The sequence below is a fragment of the Ahaetulla prasina genome, chromosome 1, assembly GCF_028640845.1.
Source record: "Ahaetulla prasina isolate Xishuangbanna chromosome 1, ASM2864084v1, whole genome shotgun sequence".
NCBI lineage: Eukaryota > Metazoa > Chordata > Lepidosauria > Squamata > Colubridae > Ahaetulla > Ahaetulla prasina.
The window spans coordinates 108,685,842-108,712,758 of NC_080539.1; the positions used below are offsets into that span (position 1 = coordinate 108,685,842).

A 26,917-nucleotide genomic window follows, 5' to 3' on the forward strand; every position below is an offset into this window, starting at 1 on the left:
CTTCTTAAGATGCCGCTTCTAAAGCAGTAATAAAGTGTGGCTCTTAAGGTGCTGCTGAAAAGTCTTTTTTTATATACTGAAACAACACAGATGGGTAAAGACAGCTGGGAGCCTTTGAGAATTACATTACCTGACTCAGCTTTAGACTTTTCAGTTGAAGGATATAGAGTTAATGGCAAGAAATTAAAATTAAAAATTATCATTATCATTTCTTGTAAGCTGAGACCACTGTATTATCTCAAAATTATTGCAGAATAAGAGGAAGCTAGGCTTATTCTTGCTTTATCCGTGGATCATAAATCATCTTCAGTCTCAGCAGTAAAAAAAAAAAAGGGGGGGGGACTCTGAAGGATCGATATGCTGCTGAAATAATATTTCGTAAGTTAAACAGCAGTGTGAAAGTTCTATTTCAAATGCCAAAATCAGGTTGACATGTGCCACCTACCTTTAAAATCAGAGCAGAAGAAAATAGCTGCACCGCTAAAGCAAAAATATGCTCCATCCCTAAAAATCCAGAAACAGTGCCTGAATATGTCATAAAAGAAAAATGAACTTTAGATGACCTTGAGGAGTTGTTTACAACATGTGCAATATGCCTTCAGAACATCACACTCCAGTTCTTTTGCTTGGCTTGAAGCAGAGAAGTTTCGGCTGATGCTATGACAAAGGGAGAAAACGTGCAGGATTAAATCCTTTACCTAGACAAGTTTATCAGGCTGTAATACTGTTTATGCAAGGTCTGAAAGTAAGCGGAAAAGAATAACCATCCCTTTTCATTAGGATCCAGCATAGTAAAAAGTGTACCAAAGAACCTACATTTTTAGAAGCTGCATTGCAGCTCATGGATTTTTCACCATCAAATTGGAAACATTAAAATGATCCTTCAGCCTGTACCTTTCCAATCTTCCTCAGCATTCCAAAGCTGTGATTTGGATGTAGTAAAAGTTCATTTCTTAGACTTCCAGATGGTAACTTGCTTGCCCACCGTTTTGAGGTAGTCAGAAGTGAATTGGCAGCCAGGTCAAGTTATTTCATAGATACTTAAAACGTGATATTGTTGGATAATCTATGTCAAGTTTTTCTCAGTTGCTGTAGACTTTGGTTTTGGATATTCTGAGATACCATTATTAAAAATACAGTTGTCAGCCTATGAAAGAAAGAAAAATGTGCCATGTAATGCACAGAATAGTACATAATATATTTGAGGAAAAAATAGAAAATCCAAGTAGAATCCTTAATGTTTGCAGAAAAAACAAATTTGTAATGCAGGGACCACTACATCTAGACAATTTTGAATTTATTTTATTTATTAAATGTCGCCCATCTCATTATCCAAAGCCATGATGTCAAAATGACAAAATGTGTGTTGTGATGTGACAAAGCATATTCCACCTCTCTCATATTTTCATGGAAGGTGTGAAGTTTGCATTGTAAAATTATGAATGCACATTTTGCAAATTGACCCCTCCCTCCAGTGCCCCTGACCATCTATTTATTTAATTATTACATTTGTATGTCACCAAATAAGCAGAAAATACTGATCACTCTGGAAGTCTCAAATTGGAATGCCATTTATCCCTTTCTCTGTACCAGAGACTTCATCTCTTTTTTCTTGACATGCTACCTCTACGTGTTCAGAGTGTTATATTTTAAAGGAAGAGGGACCTCTATCAAATACCTCACTTTCCTGTATCATTCTTTATAATTTGTTAATGCATTTATACCCTGTTTTTCTGTTTATGCCTCATGCTTTCTTGTGGTCTCAAACTTATCTCTGCACGCTTTCCGTAGTTCTTCAAATGTGAGGTTATTTATGGAGACAATAGGGTTGACCCTTTGCAGCCATCCTACGTGTATTTTATCTTAATCTTGATGGTGCCTAGAAGAAATGTGCTGTGATTGACTGGAATTGTTTTATCAGAAGGGGAAAGAGCTATTTTTAGCAAAGCTGCCTCTTGTCTCCATATTCTTTGAACTTGAGTAACGGAAAGAACAGTTCTGTAATTTTCCTTCTTCTGAAGCAGAGAATCAATTAAATTTCCCAGACCAAATGTACAATTCTTTTAGTAATCGCCATCCAGTTTAGGACCTTTTTTAGTTCCAAGAGGTACATAATTGACAAAATGTCTGATAACTAACAGACAGAAGAACTAAGTCCCAATAATAAGAAAATGATATTTTGCAAGACAATGTGCAATTTTTCATACAACCAAAATTTTATTTTAAAGATTTACAAAAAAAGAACAGATTTGCACACGGAGAGAGAATTACAAAATGAACAAGCAGTTTTTCAAAAAGAAAGACACAAGATGAGACATAACATAACATTAATTGGATAAGGATGACTGTAAGAGAATTGAAGAATGAAGTTTACTTTTCCTTTAGTGATTGCAGCAAGGCCTGATTATATAGAACATTCCTGAATGTGGAACATTACAGCTAATGAGCATGTCAGAACACCTGATTATTCTTTTGAGGAGCCTTTGCAATAAACAAGAATTTCCTGTAATAACTGAGTTTGAAAATTCTAAATAGGAAAAGGTGCGTGATAAGTATGCAGATTGTCTCAATTATTTTTAACAAGAATAACATATACCGGTAGATTAAAATTGGAAGATATGACAGCTGGAATGGACAGGGGAGCTTAAATACTAACAAACCTGAAGTATGCAGATGATACTAGTTCATTAGCTGAAAATAAAAAAAGATATAGCACATTAGGAGACTAGAAATGGAATGTAAAAATGTCAGTTAATGTTAAATACAAAGAAGACAGAGATACTTATAATTAGCATGCCTGGTGCATCCAGAAGTAATGGTGAAGAAATGAAAGTAATCGACCCTTTGGATATTATTAAAACTGAATAAAATACTAAGATTGGCAATGCACTAGAAAGGGAAAGAACTTAATTTTAGGAAGTGGCAAATTCAGAGAAGAGCATGTTGAAAGATTAGAATGGTTAAATGCACCTTCAAAAGCTAGACATTGAGAACAAGTGAAAAACAGTTGATGGTTAATAATAATATTTGAATTGATTATTTACAAAACAGATATCAGATTAAGAGATATCAGACTGCCTTTGAATAATTAGGATGTATTATTTTAGAATGTAATGGGGGAGGTTAGGAAATGAAAAGACTTGGATGAGGTTAATTGGATTAGAAGGGAAAATTTTATTCTATGATTGGTTTATGTATAACAATACCTTGTGATTGACCCGGGAAGCCGGGGGGGGGGGTGAAGGGAGGGGTGAAGGGGGTTTTGAGGGGGGGAAAAAGGGGGGGAAATATTTTTGTCTGTTAAAACTTTTTCAATAAAATAATAACAATAATAATAATATCCTGAGTCGCAAGAAGAACCAATCAATGAAATAAAAGCAATGATCAGAAAAAGAAATGTATGTTTCTGGGGCATGTATTTGAGTAGATGATGGACTAAAAAATGACTAAGTTTGGTAGGGCTGAGGGAAGCAGAAGAGGAGGAAGATAACAGGTAAGGTGGATTGATTGACAGAATTAGGGATATCAATAGAATAATCTTGGAACTGTTCTGATTGTCACTAGATACTGGTCAAAATGGAGGGCCTTGGTCATTGTAATCACCAGAAGTTGGGCCTGACTCGATGGCTTGTAATTGACCTACAAAAACGGTTCCAATATAAAACCTACAAATTGTCCTTTAAAGAAGAGGCCTAGCTACTTGGCTCCTCATGCATTGATCCTGTCTTCTTAAATTGTGCTGATGCAGCAGGCCAAAGGCAGCCAGAAAGATTGCTCAGAGTTAAGCCTGATGCCCCACCCATCCTGAGGTGGGGTCACTGCATTCCAGGGCAGCTACAGCTGTTGATGTGCCTTAAAAGATAGGCAAAGGCAGAATTCAGTCTGTCCAGGCGGTAGGAAAAAAAAAATACCAGATTTGGTTTTTATTTAAAATTAATCTTTCTGTCAGCCAGAGTTTGATAATACTTGTTGTTCTTTAAAGCAGCTGCTGCAGCAGCAGTGCTATTTGTGCAGTTTGACTCAACAATGCATACTTAAATTATATAGAAAATGCATACTTCACAATGCATACTTAAATTATATAGAAAAAGGCAAGTATATCTTGTAAAAGAAATCTAAAACTGCCTATTGTCGAATGCTTACCCTGGCTGCTTTAACAAGGTTAAGAACTCTGCTCCACTATAAAACCTAAAAATGTCCTGGCCATGAAGTTGTTTATGTAAAATATGAGAAGATCTAAGGTTACAGAACTTGGGATTGGAAGAGCTTTTAAAACCATCCTCTGAAGGCTGACGTCACGTGGAAACCAGCTGCTGGGATGATGCTAAACGGAACTGTTTGTCAGTTTGCAGAAAATTGCAAAGTTGAACTAACATTGCTCTAAGGACTTTGTCTTGATAGAGAGGCTGATGCTTCATCTCTCTTTGAAGGGTCATTCCTTGCAGAACTGGAAAGGCTTTTTCTCACCTCCTTCTTTTCACTCCTGGTTTCGCTTGGCTGGAAGGGATTCTTCCACTGCAAATGGTAAGTTTAGCACTTGCTTTTTATTCCCCTGTCCCCCTGAAAAAGGTTACTGAAGTTCCTTCATTGAAATGGGTTGGAATATTTTCAAAAGAAGCAGGAATATAAATGCGATGCCCCAAAGGGTTGTTTCTGCATCTGGTTAGTTCTTCTGGATTTGAATAGAGGCAGTAACTGTAAAAAAAATATGATTTTTTTTAAGGAAAAGATTAAGCTAAATAGCCTAGTTTCAAACTGTCTTTCAGATTTGTCAGCATGAAAGTTTCTTGGAAGTGTACAGCTGTTGTGCACAATAGCAGAGAAGCTTGCTGCTGTAGAGAACAAAAATAATGGTTTTGCACTCTGAGCTCAAAACCTGACAGAGTTGAATGGCAGTCACTTATAAATCAAAAGAAGACCCTCTTTATCTGTCTTGGGCATCCCATTTTGTTCATCTCCATTAAAATACAACCTTCTTAGTTGATGTCATTGCTTTGTATTTTTAGTAGCTGCTTTCCATATTTCAGAGAGTGTGTATTTCAAACTGGATCGGTGTATATTTGTGTGTGTGTCGAGAAACGAGAGCAAAGGGGCATTTCACATTGTGTTTCTAAGGAAAGCTTGTATGTCTTAGTAAAGATAGAGGGAGAAAGAGAGGCACTGTGAACAATGCAGATGACATAGATCTCGTTCTTGAAAACTTTACATTGGTATTGAGATCCTGACCTTGTCTAGGACACACTGAAGTTGTCGGTACAGCAAACAGACAGATGACTTCGGATTAAAAGCATATTCTTGATTTTTACACGAAAAAGTCATGTATTTATGCCCAATGTATTTATGCTTCCAAGGATTAACTAATTCAGTTTTTCTTGCACTGGTCCTATTTGTATGAGGGGACTGACATTTGATTCTAGTCTGTAAAGGAGAAAAGATCGACAAGACAAAAGACAATAAGCAAAGCACCTGCAAGGATTTTATTCATTATAAAATGAGCTTCAGCATCTAGGATAAAATTGAACTGTAGGTTATTTCATTGTGTGTAAATATCAAGTTTGAGGCTCAGTCCTCAAGGAAACAGTTTAAAATAATATTAGGATATTAGGATAGCAGTAATATGAATAGACAACAAAGCAGGCAGTCTAGAGAAAGTCAGTGTGTGTTTGGATTACTTCTACAATTTAATGCCTTCTGACCCTCTTCACCACACATTGATGATACTGGTTAAGGATGATGGGAGGTATAGTCATATTTATCTGGACAGTCCGTTGTTGAAAAAGGCTGCTCTTATAGGCAGTACTAGAAACACTTTGCTTAGCTTTTCTAGTGGTTTAAATGGAATAGTTTGCAAATTTGCTTATATGCTTTATTGGTATTAAATACTGTAGTAGTGAATTTAAGACAATTCTTGTCCTTCTTTTATCAAGGGGAAATCTGAGGCTAGGAAGTGACTTGCCACAGACTGAATCCAGGAAGAAAAAGGACTGCAAATTCGAATTTTCTGGATCCTGACCCCACAACTTTGTTGCCTAAAACCACATGTCAACTTTGCAAATACATGCAAATTTGCTAGGACCCTTTGGGTAAAGAGCTATCATAAGGTAAGTGATTGAATTGTGGGCGCCTCGGTTCTCTTCTGGTCATTTTCATTCTATGCATGTAATGCAACGCTGCTCCAGAATCTAATTGAATTTTGATTGCTTTCAGTGTGGCTTTCCGAAAAGTAGCTTGGTGAGAAAGCAACTGTACATTGCAGAGATTGGTTTAAATAACCAAGCAATTTTAGAATTGAGTTATTTTGCTTTTTAACACTCATGTTAATAAGTCCATTATAGGAGAGAAATCAATATCCATTTGGTGGGGAAATGTCTTCTTTTCATGTTTGGGATGAAGTACTTATCATGTTTGGGATGAAGTACTTATATATTTTTGCTTCTCCTTGAACTACTAGACTGAATTGTACTTTCTCTTCTCCAGCTTCTCTACTGATTCCTTTTATACAGACTGCTGGAAAGATATTCAAGCCAGAGGACCCTTTTAATTTTCCTGCATTCTGAAAAAAATCTACTCAAATGTAGCAGCCTCCAAATACTGTACATTAAAAGTTAAAAATAAAAAAGCAAGACCAAATGATCCCCGTTAAAAATATTGAAATGGTTGCACATGATCATCTTCAGATGGCACTTGGAATGCAAACAAGCTTTCAGAAGAGTGGAAAAGTTAAGCCAGTTGTTTTGGAGAAATCATCACTTTAGTCTCTGGCACTGAGCTAGAACTTTGGCCCTAAAAGTGAAGAAAATTCATTTTGCTTGCCTTCTTGCTCCTTCAAGCCAAGATAATTTACTTAAATAACCAACGGCTTTTGTCTTCTTTTATGCAGTATCCTGGGGATGTTGGGGCAGCTCTGTTATTTGCAGCAACACTACTTTTAATAAAACAGTCTTTACTTTATCCAGACAGGGATAACCCCCCCCCAAAAGTTCCTGGACCCCAAGTTGGTTGGAGCAAATACTTATAGCAAAGCTGGAAGAGGGGAAAAAAACCCTGCACTACCTGGAGCTTGAAACAGGTAAATGGTATGTTGCTATCTAAGCCCACCTGATTTTGAGAAGCAGTAAAGTTTATTCATTAGTTGCAATTAAAAAAAATACTCTTTCATTTGGCCTGATTGCTAAGAAAAGGAATTCAAGGAAAAAAATAAATGGATTTAAAACAAAGGATTGGATCTGTCAGAGAGAAATGTTCCTTTCACTAGCAGGAAGTTACTGATTCAGATTTTTTGCCCTCTTTTCTGTCCACTGAGGTTCTCTGAAAATAGTTTTGAAAAGGTGTTGAGGGCTGTAGAGGGAAATCTGTCAACTGGAATTTTCTAAGAAGCAAAGACAACTTTGCTGCAAAAGCTTGTAATTCATTCCAGTTTATTTGTATGGTATATATGCCTTCCAGTGACCAAAATATATATGAAAAGTTCTGTTTTTTTTAACTAGCCATGGTGATGAAAAAATATGGCAAAAATAAAGCATTCCAGAAGATAGATGTCACCTTTGTTACCACAGAAATCTATAAATCAGGGGTGAAATCCAGCAGGTTCTGACAGGTTCTGGAGAACCAGTAATAGAAATTTTGAGTAGTTCGGAGAACCAGCAAATACCACCTCTCGCTGGCCCCAGAGTGGGGTGGGAATGGAGATTTTGCAGTATCCTTCCCATGCCATGCCCACCAAGCCACACCCACCAAGCCACACCACACCCACCAAGCCATGCCCACAGAACCAGTAGTAAAAGGAGAGGTGAGAAAGGTGAGGAATACAGGATGGTTACACAGATGCAGGTTGTCTGTGACACAGATCAAAACTACCTTATCCATTTTCAATTGTAATGTGTTAAAAACCATTGTGTTTGTTGAAATCTTTTGAGATAGCCCAAACTTTTGAGTTATCTCTTCAGCAATCTCTTGCTTAATCATGCGATTAAAATGGTCTTTCCAAAATGGTCATGTTAAGATTTGCAGTACAGTGTCCTGGAAAGCGGAAATGCTCTAATACTACTATTTTATTGTTGTTCTGAGTGCTGATATCAAACTTTGCACCATTAACTCTTAAGGACAAAATTTGTCTTATGTAGAATCCAGAAGGGGAGATGCTGGTAGATGACGGCTTATATTTCATAGGAGGAAGAGTATGTGAAGCACTTCTAATATTATGGGTGTACTTGTTGGGCCTTATGATGATGCTATTCATTTAGATGTGAGGGTAAAGTAGATAGCTGTGTTTATTGCATGATATGTTCCTGTGTTAGCATTAGTGTCTGGTTGTTTCTTTTTGCTTGTAAAAATCTGCTTTGGATTGGGAAATTGGATGCAAATATGGACCTGCCAGCTAGTGCCTGAGAAGGAACAGTCCAAGTTACAATTGCATAACCATCCTGTCTTTCTTTCAGCCTGACCTCATCCCAGTCTAAACCTTGTTTCAATTTAACTACTCTAATTAGTTATAGTTCACAGTACCTTTTAATGGCCTTTCAATAAAATTAGCGCTTCTCAACTCGTGTTCATTTTGGGCTCTGTAAAAAAATTAGCATTCTCATTCTAAAATGGAACATCCCAAGAATATACATAAAAAGCTGGCTCTTTCCTCCTCCCTTCTTATTTGTAGATTTTTCTTCATGTGAAGAAAAAGTGAAAGGAAGGACTAGTGAAAAGAAGGACTAGGGGTGACATGATAGCAGTCTCCCAATATTTAAGGAGGTGCCACAAAGAAGAGGAAGTCAACCTATTGTCCAAAGCACCTGAAGGCAGGACAAGGCGTAATGCATAGAAACTAATCAAAGAAAGAAGCAACATAAAACTAAGGTGAAATTTCTTGACAATTAGAACAATTAATCAGTGGAATGAGTTGCCTCCAGAAGTTGTGGATGTGAACACTGGAGGTTTTTAAGAAGACATTGGAGAACCATTTATCTGAAATAGAATAGGGCTTCCTGCCTGAGTGGGGGTTGGACTAGAAGTCCTCCAAGGTCCCTTCCAACTCTGTATTCCGTTATCCTATTAAGTCATTAAAGAATGAGCTACAGATCCCTGGAGCATTGAATCCATTGCTTAGTCTTTGCATTTTATAGAAGTGTTAAAGGGAGCTTAAGTGATATAAAAATATTTTGAATCATTCATGGTTGGAGCTCTCCCTGAATCTGAAGGTTGGCATTTAACTGATGATTAGTTTTGCTTTGTAAGAAAAGAAAATTACAGAAATCAATATGAGACAAAAAAACAAAATGTATATTAGATATAAAGTATTAACAGCATTGCTGAAATAATCACTGGACTGTAATTCTGATAGAAGCAGCTTCCAAAGATGCTATGTTTTTGTTATTTGAGACAAATGGAAAATAGTTTTGCCTAAATAAAGTATGATGGCAGAGTGCTATTAACATTAAAGAAGACCTTAACACTAACACATTCAAGCTAAATTCTTTAGCCTAGGTTCTTATTCTAAGATAGGAACAAATCATTGCCCTGATGAAGATCCTTGATACTGGCTGAGTGAGAAAGTAGGAATCTGAAAGCTCAAAAGTATTGTTTATTCCAAGTCATCTATTGTCAGAAAAACCTGTGTCAGTTATATTGCAAGATTATTTTATTACTTTGCTTCTCCAAGATAGAAAAGTCTTATGGTCTTTGTTATTATGGCTGGTCTCTGTAATGTCAGACAAGTGCTGGCTCAAATTAATGAATGTACTTTCTATAGCATTTAAGTGAGAATGTCAGGAGAAACTGTAAATGGAAGAAACCAAGTTATTTAAAAACTACCCAAAAGTTGCAAAATACAATGATATAGTTTTATCACAGATTTTCTTCCTTTGTGACAACTATTGTGTTTCCCCAAAGATAAGACCCTGTCTTATATTTTTTTGAACCCTGAAATAAGCACCTGGCCTTATTACATGCGCTCAAAAGCCCGATTGGGCTTATTATCAGGGGATGATTTATTTTGAGGGAAACAGGGTACTTCTTATTTTTCAAGGAGTAAAAAAGAAAACACTTCAGATGGAAAGGAAATTGCTGATAATTTTGTTGGCACCTGTTAGTATTTTTATAACTGGGATTATTCAAGGCTGCCAGGAAGCATTAAGTCCATCAACATGATGAGGATTGAAGAAAACAAGGGCCCTCGCCCTCTGTAACATCTGTCTAGGCCTTCTTCATTCCTGATGAAGTGATGTGGCATGCAGAATGAACAGGCCAACATAGGCAATTAGAAGTATATTCACTGGCCCCACTGGCTGCAGTAGATTTTTTTTTTAACAAATAGTGTCATGTTGCACACTTGTGAGTTCAGCCTATAAATTTTATAGAATGTATGTAAGCCAGACAGGGACAGTGGTGTGATCCTGACTCAACCCCTGTGAATTGAATTCACATTCCTTGCTGTGTGAAGAGGGCTTTGGCAAGCCATCCTCTATAGAAATTACGATGTTTTTTTTATAAAGCACAGACATTTTGGATTAAATCCTCATTAAGTATATACAGTGGTGGGATTCAGCTAGTTCGCACCACTTCAGGAGAACCGGTTGTTAACTTTCTGAGCAGTTTGGTGAACTGGTTGTTGGAAGAAATCATTAGGGCAGAGAACCGGTTGTTAAATTATTTGAATCCCACCACTGAGTATATACCATCTATCTTGCAAGTTTCTTCATTGTAGGAGAGCCATTGAAGGTAGAACATGGGTCAGCAACCAGCATACTGGCCAATTTACATTGAACAGCTGATATCTGCAGCTTGATGAGACATTTGCAAAGAAAAGGACCTTGGTCTCATCTTGCAAGATACTTCCTAAATCGTTTCAAAACTGCTTAGACATAGATGTCCAGTGTGATTTTTCTCTTGTGCTCTAAATATGTATACATGTGGGTGAACGCTGGCCTACTACAGTTGTAGAACACTTTGTTTATGTTTCTATATATGTTTGTTTGAAGGCGGGGAGGGAGCTTAACTGTGTAACTTTGTAAAAGCATATTAGCAAACAGTTTATTTTTATGTTATAGGCTGTCTTGTCAACAATCTGGAACATAGGGGTGGCAAGCGTCTTAAGCATTCCAGGCCCTGCAAGGTCGTGAAGGCCTTAGTTTCAGTGCCAAATCCTTGGGGGAAAATAGAGGTTGCTCAGCAACCTTTAGAGACCTTGCATTATTTTGAAAGGTTGAACATCATGATACTGAAAAAGCACTGAAGTGTGAACATGTGTTTGTTATTTGCAGGAATATACCCTGTATTTTTCTGTATGCCTGTCTCTTCTTAAGAAACTGCTTAATAATATGACAACAGTGCTGGTCATATACTTTATATGGCACAGCTTTAAAAAAATACTTTCCCTTTTCAAAATGATGGTGCAAGTAGGTGACTAAAAATCCAATTCTAATGTTACAAAAGTCTAGAATCTTGGAAATATTTTCATATATTAATATTAATATGATTAATATATTAATTACTTTGGGCAATAACCAATTAAACCATTGTTTAATAACGATATGTGTATACATATTCCAAGATTATATCTGTTTCAGGTATACTTCATACTTTTCTATTAAAAAGTTAATCATAAAAATCTAAAAATGATTTGTTCCATAATCATAATAAATTTTTATTATCACATTCTCTGCACATTACTATGTTCTTACTACATTTCTAATCAAACTAGTTTTCTAACTGATTTGAGCAATTATTTCAGCTTTAAATGTGTTTATTTCAATTTGTATAGCTACTCATTTTAAATAAATAATTCTGAGTGGATCACAATGATTAAAATATATATTTAAAATTAAATTAAACTACATAAAAACAATATAAAACAGTATTTTAAAACAAATTAAAAAAAACAGGCAATAATTAAAACAGCTTTCCATACTTCGCATGTTTTTCCAAAACGATAATTTGAAAAAGGTCCTGTTGAACATTTTAGATGAATTATTGTGAACATACAGAGCCACTGCATTACAAAAAATAAATAGCATGTGTTACAATTATGGAAAGGAACATCTGCTCTTTCATAGATGTAATTCCAATATAATGCTTTGGAATTTTTTTTCTTTTTCATCTTGTGTCACAATCCTGTTTCATATAACTATAAAGATCTATCTCTTTTCCTTTGTACTGGGCTAGGGCAATACAGTATATGAGTCTGTTCTGTAATGTTTGCTTGTGGGTTTTGTTTTTTTAATTGAAGCATCAACAGTATATTGATTATGTTTTTTATTCTTTTGGGGTTTTTGTTTTGATATTTTATTGTATTTTTAAACATCTATTTTGAAAGCTGCCCAGAATCATCAAGATATAGAATGCCATCAGAGAGATAGCATTCTACATTTTTATAAGTAAATATGTAAACAAGCAAGCAGAATTTGTAGAATACAGTCTGTAAAGTAACCTTTAATGCAATAGTATCTTCTGGTTTTTCACTGTTCCTTTCCCTGTTTTCCTCTACTCCTCTCACCCAAAAAAAGAAGGTGGCACCCACGACAAACAAAGCTTGCTCTAATATCATCATTCCCACTTTCCAAGAAAAGCTCAGAAGAGAAGAGAGAAGGACACATCCTCTCCTCTACTGACCCAGCAACACTATGGATCTTCAGACCCAACTAGAGCACATGACTGAGAAGAACTGGAGTAAAGAGAAGATGGAGCTGTTGGAACGTTTCGACAGTGAAAGGAAAGAATGGGAATGCCAGTGGAAGGTCATGCAGAAGAAAATAGAAGAGGTATTGTAGATTATTTTCAACATCGGCTAAACTAATGTGGTGATACTGTTTTTTTTAAAAAAGGCACAAGACTTTAGATCTCAACGGCTTGGTTAGTACTTATCAACCCACTGTTTTCTAGAGTTGGGTGATACTGTGATCTTATGCTTCCAATATTTTCTGGGTTTCAGTTTTCAAAATTCTTAGCCATGCTTTTTGCTGATTACTTTATGTGGGAATTATAGGCAAGATAATAAAGTTGAGGACATATATTAACTCTATCTTATTTTGAAGCATTCCTGACAAATGGTTGTACATACTGTAGTGAAAACCGCCATGGAACAATTTTTTGGGTAATCACTCTAAGCTGTTTGTTCCATTACTAACCTGGCATTACAATTTAAAAGGTTTCACTGGCTATTTTTCTACAGTATGTAAACCCATCGTGTCTTGCTCTGTAAAACTAATTGTTGCAACAGAACTAATACCTAACATTCCCTACATTATTTTAACCAAACATGATACTGTATTTCATGTCAACCACATTCTTTAAAACTGAGGAACAGATAAACACAGATAAAGCAATAGGTCCATATAAAGCAACTTTTTATTTATGTACGTAGATAATGATCAGAAATTACAAAATTGTTGACTGTTTCTTGGCATGCATTTTGCATGTCTTTTACTGATAAAATTTTAATTATTTTCATTCCACATTTTCACTCTTTAATCACAAAGCAGACTTCAAAGCTAATATTTGGGTTTAGTTATTAAGCAAAAGCAGTGCTTCATTTATCTTAGGATTTATTTATAAGAAGAATAAACCCATTAAAATGTATGTAGCTTGATAACGATGTATAGAGAGGCAGTTTGATGTAGTGGTTAAGGCACTATTACAAAAGGCTAGAAACCAGGAAACCATGAATTCTAGTCCCTAGAAAGGAAGCAAGGACAAACCACTTTTGAAATCTGAAAACTCCAGGACTAGTACAGGTAATCACCAAGAGTCTGTACTTGAAGGAATCAGGAGTCAACAACTTGTAGGGACAAAAAATATATATAATTAACTTCTATTAACCTATTGATTTTAATAGGTATAATTTAAATTCTGAGTCCAATATCAATGTAACTTTTATGGACATAGCTTCCAAAGTTAAACAATGACCTATCTTGTTTATTAACATGTTAAAAAAAATGCCTAGCCTGCAAGAAATAAGTGACATAAGACCACAACACTTTTATTCTGGTCAACTCTGCTATAATTAATAATGATATTCAGAATGATTATACTAACCAACATGTCATAGCCAAGATATAAAGCCGCCTAGAGTTACATTAAAATGACATAGGCGGTTATATAAAACAAACAGATAAATCATATTTATATCACTCAGTACCCAATTTTATCCAGCTTTCTGTTCCACTCAGGACCCAGAGCAAGGATATTTTTCTTGTGCTCATAATAAAGCATCCTATTGAAATAATGATAAAACTAATTTATCAACCCAAATGTTAAATTAGCTGCCTAGACATTTAGAGGTTCGTTGGTCCCTAGTCATCTTCCTTACTGTTTTTCTTAAGAATGTCCTAAATCCACACAAAAAAAATTCTTACTGTAATGATATTTCTGGTGCTTTATCCATTGGACATTTTGTTTATCTATGGTGGCATTTTATGAATTGCCACCATTTTTGTAATGAATGCTATTTATTTCTCCAAGTGATTGTGTACCATTTCAGCACATTTATTTTCATTTGTAGCCACTGTAATTATTCCAACTTAACTGAGAAACACTTCAGTTTGAGAGCTGATTTGATACAGTATTAGGGGTATAGTTGGAGTCTGGTTAGAACGCCTTGTAGTTGGCAGAAAACATACATTCCAATGCTATATGTTTGAAACACAACCAACATTTTATGAGAAGGAAATTTGCTGCAGCCCTTCTTGTAATACTATTTCTTAAATAAAAGAAAAATTTCCAAATAGTTAAGCCAGTCAGTGATTTCAGTCCTAGAAAACTGATGACTTCCTTTGTTTAATCAGATGTGTGTCTAATCATATGTATGATCGCATATCTATGAGAAACTTTTTGTTTCTTTTCCAGCTTTACCAGGAGGTAAAATTAAGGCGTGAAAACAATATGAGTATCTCTGAGAATAAGCCCATTCATAACAAGGAAGAACAGCAAGCTTGCTCCCCCACCTTAGAATGGAGTGACCCACCAGGATTGTACAGCTGTTCGCCAGATAAAGAGAGTTTGCAAAGCCAAGCCGAAAAGGAAAGCAAGTGTGTGAAAAACAAAAGGAGAAACCATGCTTTTGCAAAAGATCGTCTCACTTTTCAAAATTCTAAGGAGTCTGAAAACTGTGTAGACTTGAAAACAACCAAGAATTACACTCAGGATCTCAATATTGTGAGTAAATTCATATTGTGAGTGGTCTTACTGAGGTTGCATGTTAACCAAGCTTCAACGTGTAACACTGCAATCGTTTTATCATTGACTACTTAAATGTGGTTAGCTCATCTTTTCTAAGCCAGCTAGAAAGTAACAAGAGTGGGTCAGCTGACTGTCCTAACTGGAACTAAATCAATATGAGAACATGCTAACTATAGCTGCATGAATATGAATGTAGGTCTTCTGTACCAAAAATATCTTCACTAAATACAGAGGTTTCTGGAACATGTCAATCAATGTTTTTCTACTCCCTTTAGTTGGTTGTTATTTTAATAGAACTTCTTAAGCAGTTGGTGGCTTGAAGTAGTCATAATGTTAGGCCTGTGTGAAGCAAGAACCAACTTTGTAAAATGCTTCTCCTCCATCTTTTACTTTGACCTCTGGGGAAAAAAGCATCTCATGGCATTAATCATAGTTGTTGTTTTTTAAGTACATGCCTACTTTCTAATTTTTCTGATCTTATAATCTTTTGTCCGATTACTCTAATGTTTTGTGAATTGCAAGAAAGTCAACACAGTCACTTTAAAAAAATATATAAGCAAATGATTTGTGAATTGCAAGAAAGTCAACACAGTCACTTAAAAAAAAAATATAAATTTGCTTAAAGAAATATGAATTGGGAATTGAAAATGCAAAGGAATTCCTCACCCAGTCTTTTATCATTGCTAAGGTAAGCCAGACTCCATCACTGTGATGCTACAAAAGAATCTAGTTTATAAACCCTGATTAATAAGAGGATCTGGACTTTCAGTAATCACAGTCATGCCAATAATTATGCAGCACAAAGCCAGCTAATGCTTAAACGGGGGTGGGGGGGGGAGGAATCTCAAAGAAATGGAAAAAGTGGGTATCTCCTGACAAAGACTTTGTGACAGCTCAAAACTGGCTCTGTATACGTCTGATCAGATGATATTCGCTTGATTCTCATGCTGAATCCTCTTTTTCTTTTCTGGCTTTGAGCCAGTTTATTTAAAACCAGAACAAAATTGGTATTTTCTTTTGCAGTAATAGAGCTTGCAGGCTACCCATTCCCTTATAAGCAGAAATCCTTGCCTCACTTTGTTTCCTAGTTCCTGGATTCAAGTAAGCAATTTCATTTTAAAGTAGTTGCTTAGGGGGAAAATACCCTAAGTTTGAATGGTATTATAGAACAGAGAAGGGTTATCATGCGTATGCAAAAAAAAAAAAAAAGTGAAGATCTGCAAATATTGAAAACAGCCTGTTTCAGTCCTAGTTGCATTTTAAAATGGCTTTCTTGGAACCTGACAGTAGTAGGATTATATAAGTATTCACAAACCCACTGTTCAGCATCTACCGTATTTTTCGGACTATAAGACACACTGGTGTATAAGATGCACCAAGATTTCGAAGACGTAAGTAAGAAAAAAAAGGGGGTTGCCCTCCTGGCCCCCAGGAGCATTCTGCAGGCCTCCCAAACCCTCTGTGTACCCTGTTTTTCACAAAAACGGGGTATGCAGATGGTTTGGGAGGCCTGCAGAGTGCTCCTGGGGGCCGGGGCAGAGCAAAAATGCCCCATTTTTTAAAACAACAGGCATGTTTTTCGCAAGAACGGGAGCATTTTTGCTCTCCCCAGTCCCCAGGAACACTCTGCAGGCCTCCCAAAGCCTCTGCGCACCCTGTTTTTGCGAAAAACAGACCCATTTTTTGTAAAAATGGGACGAGCGAGGCAGGGCTTCGGGAGGCCAAAAATGGCTGTATTCAGTATATAAGATGCACTGACATTTACACCCTCTTTTAGGAGGGAAAAAAGTGTGTGTTATACTCCAAAAAATTAGGTATTTCTCTCTCTGAATCCATTGTTAAAGTATTGGGAAATAATTTAGTTGGCAAACCATTAATAGAGATGGTGACTTCAGATGCTTTCCTATGCAACTCTATGATCATTGCAAGGTGATGAGAGTGTGTCTGGCTTTTCTTTAACAAGCCATCATCTCTCATGTAACTTGCTGTTGTTGCAAGTCATGGAAGGGCCAAAGCTCATTTGTTTTATTTTTTGTTTTGCATAGACGAGGGGAGAGGAGATTTTTTTATTTTTGAGGACTAGGCAGTTGAGGATTAGGGCCTTTTTTTTTTTTTGCATTGTTCAGTTGGTGCTGGAGAATTGGTTCTGAGTAGCCCATGGAGTTCTCAGAATATTCCGTATGCTTTGAAATCAATGGCAATGAAAGGAGTAAATACAGAGAAAGTATGGGTCTTCCCCATCAAATGTCCTTGTGCTGTGTTGGGACTACAATTTCTAGAATTCCAAGCTTGGAGTTAGCACATGAGTTGCAAATGGCAGAATGTAGTGTGTTAGTTTCTTTGCCGATATAGAATAGAATAGAATAGAATTTTATTGACCAAGTGTGATTGGACACACAAGGAATTTGTCTTGGTGCATATGCTCTCAGTGTATATAAAAGAAAAGATACCTTCATCAATGTACAACACTTACAACACTTAATGATAGTCATAGGGTACAAATTTAACACTTAATGATACAACACTTAATGATAGTCATAGGGTACTATATGAGTGGTATGATGTCAATTACAATTCTCCAAATATCTTGCTGTTTGTTCTGTTGAGCTGGTGTCCAAAAATTATAAAAAGCTACTCCTGGTTTATTTCAGTAACTTAAATCTTGCTTTTCTACAATAAGTACCAAGGTGGTTCACAAGAAAAATGCTGTCGCACAAAATCATAAACATAATAAAGCCATACTTTAGTTGGTTGTCTATATTTAGAAAGATTGGACATTTCCAATAACATAATTCTAAATTATTTGACATATTCTATAGGAACTGAATTGTACTCAGATATTGCAATTTCTATTTCTCAAGGCCCTTAAAGAACTTGCCAAAGTAAGTGAAGACTTGTGTACCTACCAAGAAGAAATCCGTAAGAAAGCCAACCATAGAAGGTAAAATTACCCAATTTTAAAAAGATTTGCTCTTCTAATGAAAGAAGATAAAATACCCCGTCCTACTTTCTGCCTGAAATTACATTTCCTGAGTTGAAAGCTCTCAGCACTTTTGCAGAAGCATTTATCCCACAATAGAAAGTAGACAGACACTTATGTAATATATTTCTATAATAGACTAGATTGATTAGTGTGATAGAAACCCAATCGGCAGGACTAGTTATGGTTCAAAGAGCTGTGCATACTAATCACTGAGTTAATTAAAGAAGCATAATTAGATAAATGAAAGATAAGCATGGGATGTGAACATAGCCCCATTGTCCCCTTCAAGAGCATCCTGTACCTCCCCAAGAAGTGACTGAGAGACTGCCAAAAGACTTCCTGAGTCTTTTGAGTGGCATGAAAGGCAGGGGTGAAATGCTATCGGTTCAGACTAGTTCGGCCAAACCGGTAGCAATGGCAACACAAGGCTCTGCCCACCCGCCTGGTCGTTGTTACTTCCTGGTTTTAATTTTTTAATTTAATTTCAAATAATTTATTATTTAACTGTTTTTCTTGCCCATACAGGAAAAAAATATTTCCTTTCCTTGGAGAATCCATTGAAAGTGGGAATGCATCGATTACCCAAGAGACAAGCCATGCATATTATAAGAGCCCACCACTGGCTGCAGTTGCCTCTGAGACGGAAAAGCAAAATAATAGAAAGAATCTGATTAGCATCAACAGGCATTTGAAGGAAACTCCATCAACTGCTCTTTCTGTGGTTGAGGAAACCAGCTTTTTGCCTTGGCAAAGACAAGAAGGGCCTCCTGTTCCCCCCAGAAGCACCTCTCGGCATTTGACAAGCTCTCTTGCAGACGTTTCCGAAGCATTAGCTAAGCATGTTGAGCAGAGAAATAGCTGCACAACCCAAGAACATCCAGATGGAAGTCCATTAATTTATCCAGCTGCTCCACTGACAATGTCAGATGAATGTAAATCTCTTAGTGGGCCTATAGAAAATCAGGATCAGTATAATGGCCACAAACATCCAGCAACAATTCTTCACAGTGTGTGGTCTTGTGAGGCAAGCAAAATTGAAAATGGACCCGAAAGTGGCTCTTCCAGACTTGCTCTCCAGAAGTGCTCTTCTGATGGATATATGATGACCCCAAAACAGCATCCCAAATTTCAAAGTAGTGTACATTGTACCAGTAATCCTTACATTGCGGCATGTGATACACTGGAAGATTCTGGGTATGAAACTGGAAAGACTCAACGCAATGAAACACTGGAAGCTAAAATTGATGAGTTCAATCGGACTGTATTTCATACAGATAAAAGTAAAAAATGTTTGCTGCAGAACCAAACAGAGCTGCCTGGTGTTCCTAAAGCCCATTGTGGACTGCAGGACAGTCTGAACAATGGGGCACCAAACGAAGAGTCGACTTATGTTTTGAATTCCAAGCTGTCTTCAAAGAAGGAAGAAAAAGCAAATAGGCCCAGTAAAGATATTAAAACAAAACGACAACAAAAGCAAATAAACGGAGTTTTAAGTGGCTACCAGCACATGCTTCATGAACATGACTGGTGGCCAAGTAATTTGTCTGGTCGTCCACGATCAGCTGATTCAAGGTCCAACTATGGTGTTGTTGAGAAGTTGCTGAAAAACTATGAAAAACAAGTGCAATCTGAGGCTGAATTTACTGAGGGCAGCTACAAAAAAATGGGCTATTATCCAGTACTCCAGACAGAGCAAGGAAAGCAGGAGCAGCAGAAGAATTCAGTGAGACATCTTGGACTATATACCAAGCATGGAAAAGAGAAGCAGAAATTTCCTGAGGTATGCTTTGAACATGACATTGGTCTACTTTTAACTTCTTTAAACTGTACATGTTATCCTTCAAGAATTCTGAAACATACCATCACTGAGGCTGTTAAAACTGGACTTCAGGACCTGAATCTGAATTCCAGTCATGAAGATTGGTGCAGGACCTATGAGGGCTGATCCTGGTTGCCAAGTATCTTTTTCTGCTGCCACCTCCTATCTCAAATTTATATCCAGGGATGATGGCTTAGCGCCTGTTCAGAAAGCTGTCAAGCTGAGATTCAGGCATGACTACTATCTTTAGATCTCTGGAGAGACACTGTCCCTGAGAAATGAATCAAGTGAGAATTCTGAGGTGTTCACTGAGCAGAGTGCCAATTTCCTCATCCCGGATTTAAGTGTGAGAAAAGGAAAGGTGTATTCTTTCCCATTAACCATCAAACTGTATGGAAGGAGAGTGAGCAAGATTATTTTATTGCTTTACTTTATAACCCCTCCTCTCAGTTCCAAAGAACTCTAGGCAATGTGCAACATCAAACAAACAGAAAACACAAATCAGGACAGTTTCAAAGACAAAAAAATATAGAAAGCAAAGATAAAACTCCCAACTCCAACCCAGGATGGATGCCCGTAGTCAGCTGGGGCTCAGAAGTATTGAAATAAAAATAACGGTGGACAGAAATGAAAAGAAAGGTTGAGAAAGTGATTTAATAAGCTGAAGTCTAAACAGGAAAGTGATAGGAGAACACAGTGGCCAAGTCAAGGTCATATAGCAAACTCTGTAGCTGGGTTTTAGAAGCTAAATATCAGATGCAAGACACTTGTATTCCATATGCATTTTACATTGTCATACATGGTAAAAGTGTTGTCCAGGTTTCTTTATTATTTCTCCTCTGCACAGAATTTTGATCCCTAAAGTCTTTAAAACCACAGCAGAGTTGTTGAAAAGAGCAGAACACACACAATCTGAACCAACTACATGAAGATGCAGAGATGTGTGTTTAAACAAAAATAGGTCCTGCGGCCTATTTATTTAAAAAAAAATACATAAAAGAATATTATAGTGTATTCAGTTATGATAAGTTGTACAATTAACTATGCACTGTCTTTTCTTGGGAATAAACTTACAGGACTAGGCTGAAGTGATAATGCATTCCAATTAGTAATATAATATTTCATTTATCTACAGTACTAACATAACATCTGCATTGTCCCACTCTTGGCAATCTTATAGTATAAACATTAATTCAATAAAGTAATGAAAACATTAATAAAACAGGCATGCTGCTCTCCCACTAAGTTTCCAAGGTCTCCAAGGGCTGTTTAACAGTGAAGGTTTTTAAGAGCCCCCTGTAAGCTAGAAGGGCAGGAGGCCAGCTCTCTATTGATCACATAGAGTTGGAGCTACAGCCAAAAGGACTTGTCTTCTGGTTCCTGCCCCCTCACTTCATGCTGGGGTGGCTCTCTCCCTGAGCAGAGCCATTGCTTGATGACTTAACAGACCAGACAAACTCATTTTGTATAGATAGTCCCTGAAAAAGCCAGCTCCCATTGGGCAAAATGAGCCAGCAGTGTGCTGCAGCTGCCAAAAGAGCCAATACAGTTCCAGGCTGCATAAACAGAGGGATAGAATCAAGATCAAGTGAAGTGTTAACAGCACTTTATAATGCCTTGGTAAGGCCACTCTTGGAATATTGCATCCAGTTTTGGTCGCCACTATGTAAAAAAGATGTTGAGACTCTAGAAAGAGTGCAGAGAAGAGCAACAAAGATGATTACGGGGACTGGAGGCTAAAACATATGAAGAATGGTTGTTGGAATTGGGTATGTCTAGTTTAATTAAAAGAAGGACTAGGGGTAATGATAGCAGTTACCCCTAATATCCAATATCTCAGAGGTTGCCACAAAGAAGAAGAAGTCAAGCTATTCTCCAAAGCATGTGAGGGCAGGACAAGAAGCAATAGATAGAAACTAATCAAGGAGAGAAGCAACCTAGAACTAAGGAGAAATTTCCTGACAGTTAGAACAATTAATCAGTGGAACAATTTGCCTACAGAAGTTGTGAATGCTCCAACACTGGAAGTTTTTAAGAAGAAACTGGATAACCATTTGTCTAAAATGGTATAGGGTTTCCTGCCTAAGCAGGGGGTTGGACTAAAAGACCTCCAAGGTCCCTTCCAACTCTGTTTATTCTATTCTATTCTATTCTATTCTATTCACCAGTATCCCAGTTGAAAGGGGTTCATGAGTTACCCCATTAATCTTCCTAGTCTTACATTGAAATCAGTGGGATGGAGTCAAAGGTGTGTCCCTGCATGGGGGCAAGGAAATACATGATTGTGCTCATGTAACATTGGATCAAGATATAGCAGTATCTAGTGAACTGAGTGCTAAAAGAGCTTGATAAATAATAGCAATAAAACCAATATTACAGAGAAATAAAATGAAATGGCATTTTTGATCAAGTGTGTAAATGCAGCATTTGGAAAAGTTAGTTATCATGAAGTAAGATGTCATGAAGGGAAGGAGCTCTTTCCTGTAAAAACAGGGCAATTGTTGACAAATCATTGAGGCAACTAACTGTCCAATATTCTTTTTCTTTGCTGGTACATATTTATTTTTATTTAATATTTATTTAATTTGCAATTCTGATATTTACATACCTCTGAGGAGGAATTACAGTGATTAAACCCAACCATAAAATATAATCAGTACAGAGAGAAGTGCAGAAGTTTAAAGAAGCACTGCAGAAGCGTCGACCAAAACACAATTCTGCCTAAACCCAGGGGCTTTTTGTTAATATGAAATAGAGGAAACTGAGTTTCACTTCTCATCTAGGAAGCTTCTTGGATGAGAAGCAAAACGACTTCAAGGAAAAAACCAGAAAGTCCAGTTGCCTTTTGAAAAAGCATCTTTGGGACAACCATAACTTGGATGACTGAGAATCTCCATAGACATCAATATTATGTGCATTTCAACATAATATGCAGATTTAACCCAAGTAAAGTCAGATACAGAATTTTTTGCATAATTTGAATTGAAGCTGTTCAATAGAGAGACTGTGAAACTCAGTCTCTCTATTTGTATGGTAACAAGGCTGTAAGTGTAATGCACACATGCATACCTTTTCATGGCTTTTTATCCATAAAGTACTTAAATACAGCAAAAGCAATTCAAAGATCCTAATGGGTAATGTGCAGACAAGTTGCCATTTAATCCTTCAGTGCCTTATCTTGGGGTGCAATAAATTGTTTACGCATTTAAGATCCTGAATACATATTGACATGCATGACAAAGTCATCAAATGGCTGTTTACTTTGCAGCTCAGCTCTTTCTAGCAGTTGGCGGGGCAAAAAAGAGGGTAATCTGCTTTCAATCTAAATTAACGCCACTTTTGCATTTTGTGTCTTACTTACATGTCACATACTTCTTTGACATGTGCAAGAGTTCTTTGGTCATTACATCTATACATTACTATGCAAATGGTAGATACATTCTCCAGATCTTTTAATAGCTTGAGGCCACCTGTTGTAAACTGACCACATTCACCATGCCATTCTCTTCAGATTCCTTGGATGCTTTTGAAGGGTTTTGTTTGGAGATCTTAACCCAAGCAGATACATTTGTGTTCTAGGTATCTCTGGCGGCCAAGCAGTCAAATGGCAAGGCATTCTCGCGGCCAACTCTCCCAGCAAACCGACGCTTACCTTCCAGATGGGCCTCCAGGTCTCCATCAGCACCACCAGCAATGAGAAGAACACTTCTGAATGAAATTGCTTGAGACATTTCAGCGGGTCTGAACCTAGTTGTGGATTCAGGACTGATGTGAAAGTACCATGTTTTTTGAAACACTCTTTTCCATATTCACAACTAGAACTAGTTATGCAACTCTACTTCATTGGTCAATAATAACTATCTTTTTGACTTGCTGAAAAACTCTTTGGATTCTTGGATCATTCTTACTGTCTTCAGTGTTTTATCAGTTAGATAAGGATTCCCTTTTCCCTGAATATGTATGTGTATATATGTATATGTATACATATATTACTCATAGTAATTTTTCTTTGAATATAATGTCATTATTCATCTCCTTAATATGTTTTTAATTTAAATTGAGTGCTGTACATTCTGACTTCCCCCACAAAGGGTAGGAAGAAATGCTGTGTGCATGATCATGTCATGTTAGATGCATGTGTTGAAATAGCAAGTGCATTTAGTTTGTAACTACTATAGAAAAGATTATTGCCATACCAAGATGCCTACATATAGTCATGCAGTTTTCAAGGTTTGAGATTTGTTTGAAGGAATGAATGAATGAATGAATGAATTGAATGAATGAATGAATGAATGAAAATATATCAATATAGTCCCTGGGAGAAATGCTGGATTATGCAAAAGCCCATCTAGTCCAACATGCTATGTCTCCCAGGGGCCAATACATCCCAGGAAAATATATCCCTGCCAATACTTACATTCTGTATATCTTTTATCTTTTACAAGTCTAGCATTTAATATAAAAAAATTAACTTTATGCATTTTTTAAAAAAAAATGCATGCTAGCAGATAGAAAGTTATTTGCAATGATGTCATAGAAGCTGAATGGACTGGTTTTTCATTCATGCTTCACGTGTCACTTTTAATCTGCCATTATTGAAATGTTGCAATGCTCAATCTGATGTTTTACTAACATATTTTTTTCCAATTCAAAGCATCTACTTATAACTATTAGCTTTGCTGAATGTACAAGCATTTCTAAAAAGAATGTCTATTATTTCATTCAGTATTACTGTATGTGTCTTAGAAACTAGACTCAGATAATAGCATCAGAAGATACTTGTTGGATCGTGTCACACGCCCATCCTGTCCCCGTGACCATCTATATGCAGTAGGACATGAAGCGGAAAGCCTCTTCTTTTCACCCCTAGCAGTTAGTATTTCAGGTAGTCTGTTTTTGAACTTGGAGATAACACACAGTAGTTCTTGACACCCATGGGAAGCTTATTTGATCAGCAGTATGGGTTGAGTCTGGGGAAAGAAGGAGACAGAGGTCTACTCAGCATCTCAAAAGCAAAGCTAAACTTATCAAGAGACACAGATCTTTCCATGCAATTTAACCCTTGTCCTGATATGACCACTTGTGCCAGCTGCACCCAGGGATAGATACATGTGCATTGTAACAATGTCTAGACATGCAAACAGATAAATTAATGGCATGGAGACAAGCTTTACAAATGGTACTTGTGATCACATGATGGCTCATGTAGTTTTTTAATTCCACTTATTAGCCTTTTTCTCCATTTGCCTCAATGTGAAAGTTTAGGAAATAGCCTTGAAAGATAAGAGGAAGAGCCGTCAACAAGGAAACGGCCACACAATCAGGTCTTCGAGCCCGGGCTAAAAAAGCAATGTGAGAAAATGTTTTTGACAAGCTTCTCCCTAGTTCATCCAGATGAAATGAGCAAAGGGGAAGCACATTCAGATTTGCAAGATTCTGTTACTAGAGCTGTTACAATAAAAGTAGTCTTGATCTATATGATATTGGTTTCATAGCCTGGTCCACCTTGTAGGGCTGACACCCAGTATGTTTTAAAGGAATAGTGAAATCACATACAGAATTAACGTTAAGATTTTCCTGGATCAGGATTTCTCCATATGGATTCAGTTACTTTCTTATTTGATTGCCTACCTGCACTTAGAGATTCTAGTCTTTAGTAAAGCAAAGTTAAAGCATGGAGGCAGATAGATAAGCAATATTATGGCTATCTGCCATGAACCTACTTTTTTGGACTTGTACTCAGCAGTGACGGCAGCTACCAGTTTACCATGATAAATAGAACCAGATCTGGCAAGTACTTGGATGGAAGCTCAGCAGGAATCCCAGAGCTCTATATTAGATGAAAAACCAAAACAACTGTGTCAGAAAAAAAACAATCATTGGTGGGTTGTTACCGGTTCGTCCCCATTCGGGCAAACTGGTAGTGGCGGCAGTGGAAGGCTCTGCCCACCCACTCGGGCATCTCTGTGCATGCGCAGAAGCTTTTGCACATGTGCAGAAGTGTCGTGCGTGCGCAAGTGCACGCACGCCCACGAGCAAACCAGTAGCAGCCGAAATTGAAACCCACTATTGGAATCAATGGCAAACCATTCTAATCTGTTAGCAAACAAAGGGTCATGCCTACATAGCTTCCAGAAGTTGAGCTTGATTTAAGGAAGGCGTTATTTTACTGAACTTCAGATAGCCAAGGCAACTCCGTAATTCTGCTCCCGTGACTGATAGAAATGGCTCTCAGTTATGAGTTCACTTGATTTTGGCACAGGCTTGACAGAGTGTGTAAATATTGCGTCCAGATGGGATTGCTGTGGTGCCAGAAATCCTAGACGAATGCCATTACAGGCATGTATTTCCCTTAATCTATCTCTTGTGTTGTTGGCTGTTGATATGCTATGTATGTAGCCTGGTTTATTTCTCTTACCAGCAACTGAATGAAATATCAAATCTGCAAAGCTGCCTTATGGAAAGTCATTAAAAATCTTCTTCCTCTTTAGGGGTCCATCCAATCATTGAATGGCAATTACCTGGCTGAGCTAGAACAAAGAAGGAGTTCGGTTATATCAGTTTGGTCTTTAATCTCTCCTCCACCACACATCAGAAAAAGTAGCATTTCGGGCCAAAACAACTCTGATATATCTACCTAAGGGGGTCTGTTCTTAGTATAACAAAGAAAAGGAGACCCTTCCATTGCTTTTGTGAAGTAATCATGAAACCTTGAAGAAAATTGTTGTATTTTTCAGAAAGAAATTATATTATTATTGCCTTGCCATAAGACCCCGACAGAATTGCTTGGCATATATAATGCAGTAATTAGTTTTATTGAACCTTCTCACAGCAGTCCATAGGTCGTATCCCATGTTAATTCATTTTCACATTCACATTCACGTTCCCATGTTTTATGATATTTTGTGAGTAACAAAATAGGGGGGCATGGTGGCTAGCGGTTAAGACGC

General features: G+C 37.1%; 1 protein-coding gene across 7 annotated transcripts; it reads left to right on the forward strand.

Annotated features, from left to right (window-relative positions):
• Positions 1–3,895: 3,895 nt before the first annotated feature.
• Positions 3,896–26,455, forward strand: KIAA0408 (KIAA0408 ortholog). 7 transcript variants are annotated; one of them, XM_058172171.1, is made up of 9 exons: positions 3,896–4,524; positions 5,928–6,101; positions 6,478–7,069; positions 8,654–8,850; positions 12,495–12,749; positions 14,833–15,141; positions 18,027–18,106; positions 18,674–19,928; positions 23,547–26,455. In XM_058172171.1, the coding sequence occupies exons 5-9, from the start codon at positions 12,612–12,614 to the stop codon at positions 23,691–23,693; spliced, it is 1,929 nt and encodes a 642-aa protein (XP_058028154.1). In that variant the 5' UTR covers positions 3,896–4,524; positions 5,928–6,101; positions 6,478–7,069; positions 8,654–8,850; positions 12,495–12,611; the 3' UTR covers positions 23,694–26,455. The 7 variants fall into 7 exon arrangements, with proteins under 7 accessions (XP_058028154.1, XP_058028164.1, XP_058028135.1 ...); XM_058172181.1 differs by having other exon boundaries at positions 12,498–12,749; XM_058172152.1 differs by lacking the exon at positions 8,654–8,850 and having other exon boundaries at positions 6,478–7,076.
• The last annotated feature ends 462 nt before the right edge of the window (positions 26,456–26,917 follow it).

Excerpts from the sequence above, each read along its gene's own strand:
- KIAA0408 (XM_058172152.1), top strand. The coding sequence starts at position 12,612 with ATGGATCTTCAGACCCAACTAGAGCACATGACTGAGAAGAACTGGAGT. Across the intron at positions 18,107-18,673 it reads AAGAAAGCCAACCATAGAAG|GAAAAAAATATTTCCTTTCC; the intron begins GTAAAATTACCC and ends TTGCCCATACAG. Across the intron at positions 19,929-23,546 it reads AGAAGCAGAAATTTCCTGAG|GTATCTCTGGCGGCCAAGCA; the intron begins GTATGCTTTGAA and ends TTTGTGTTCTAG.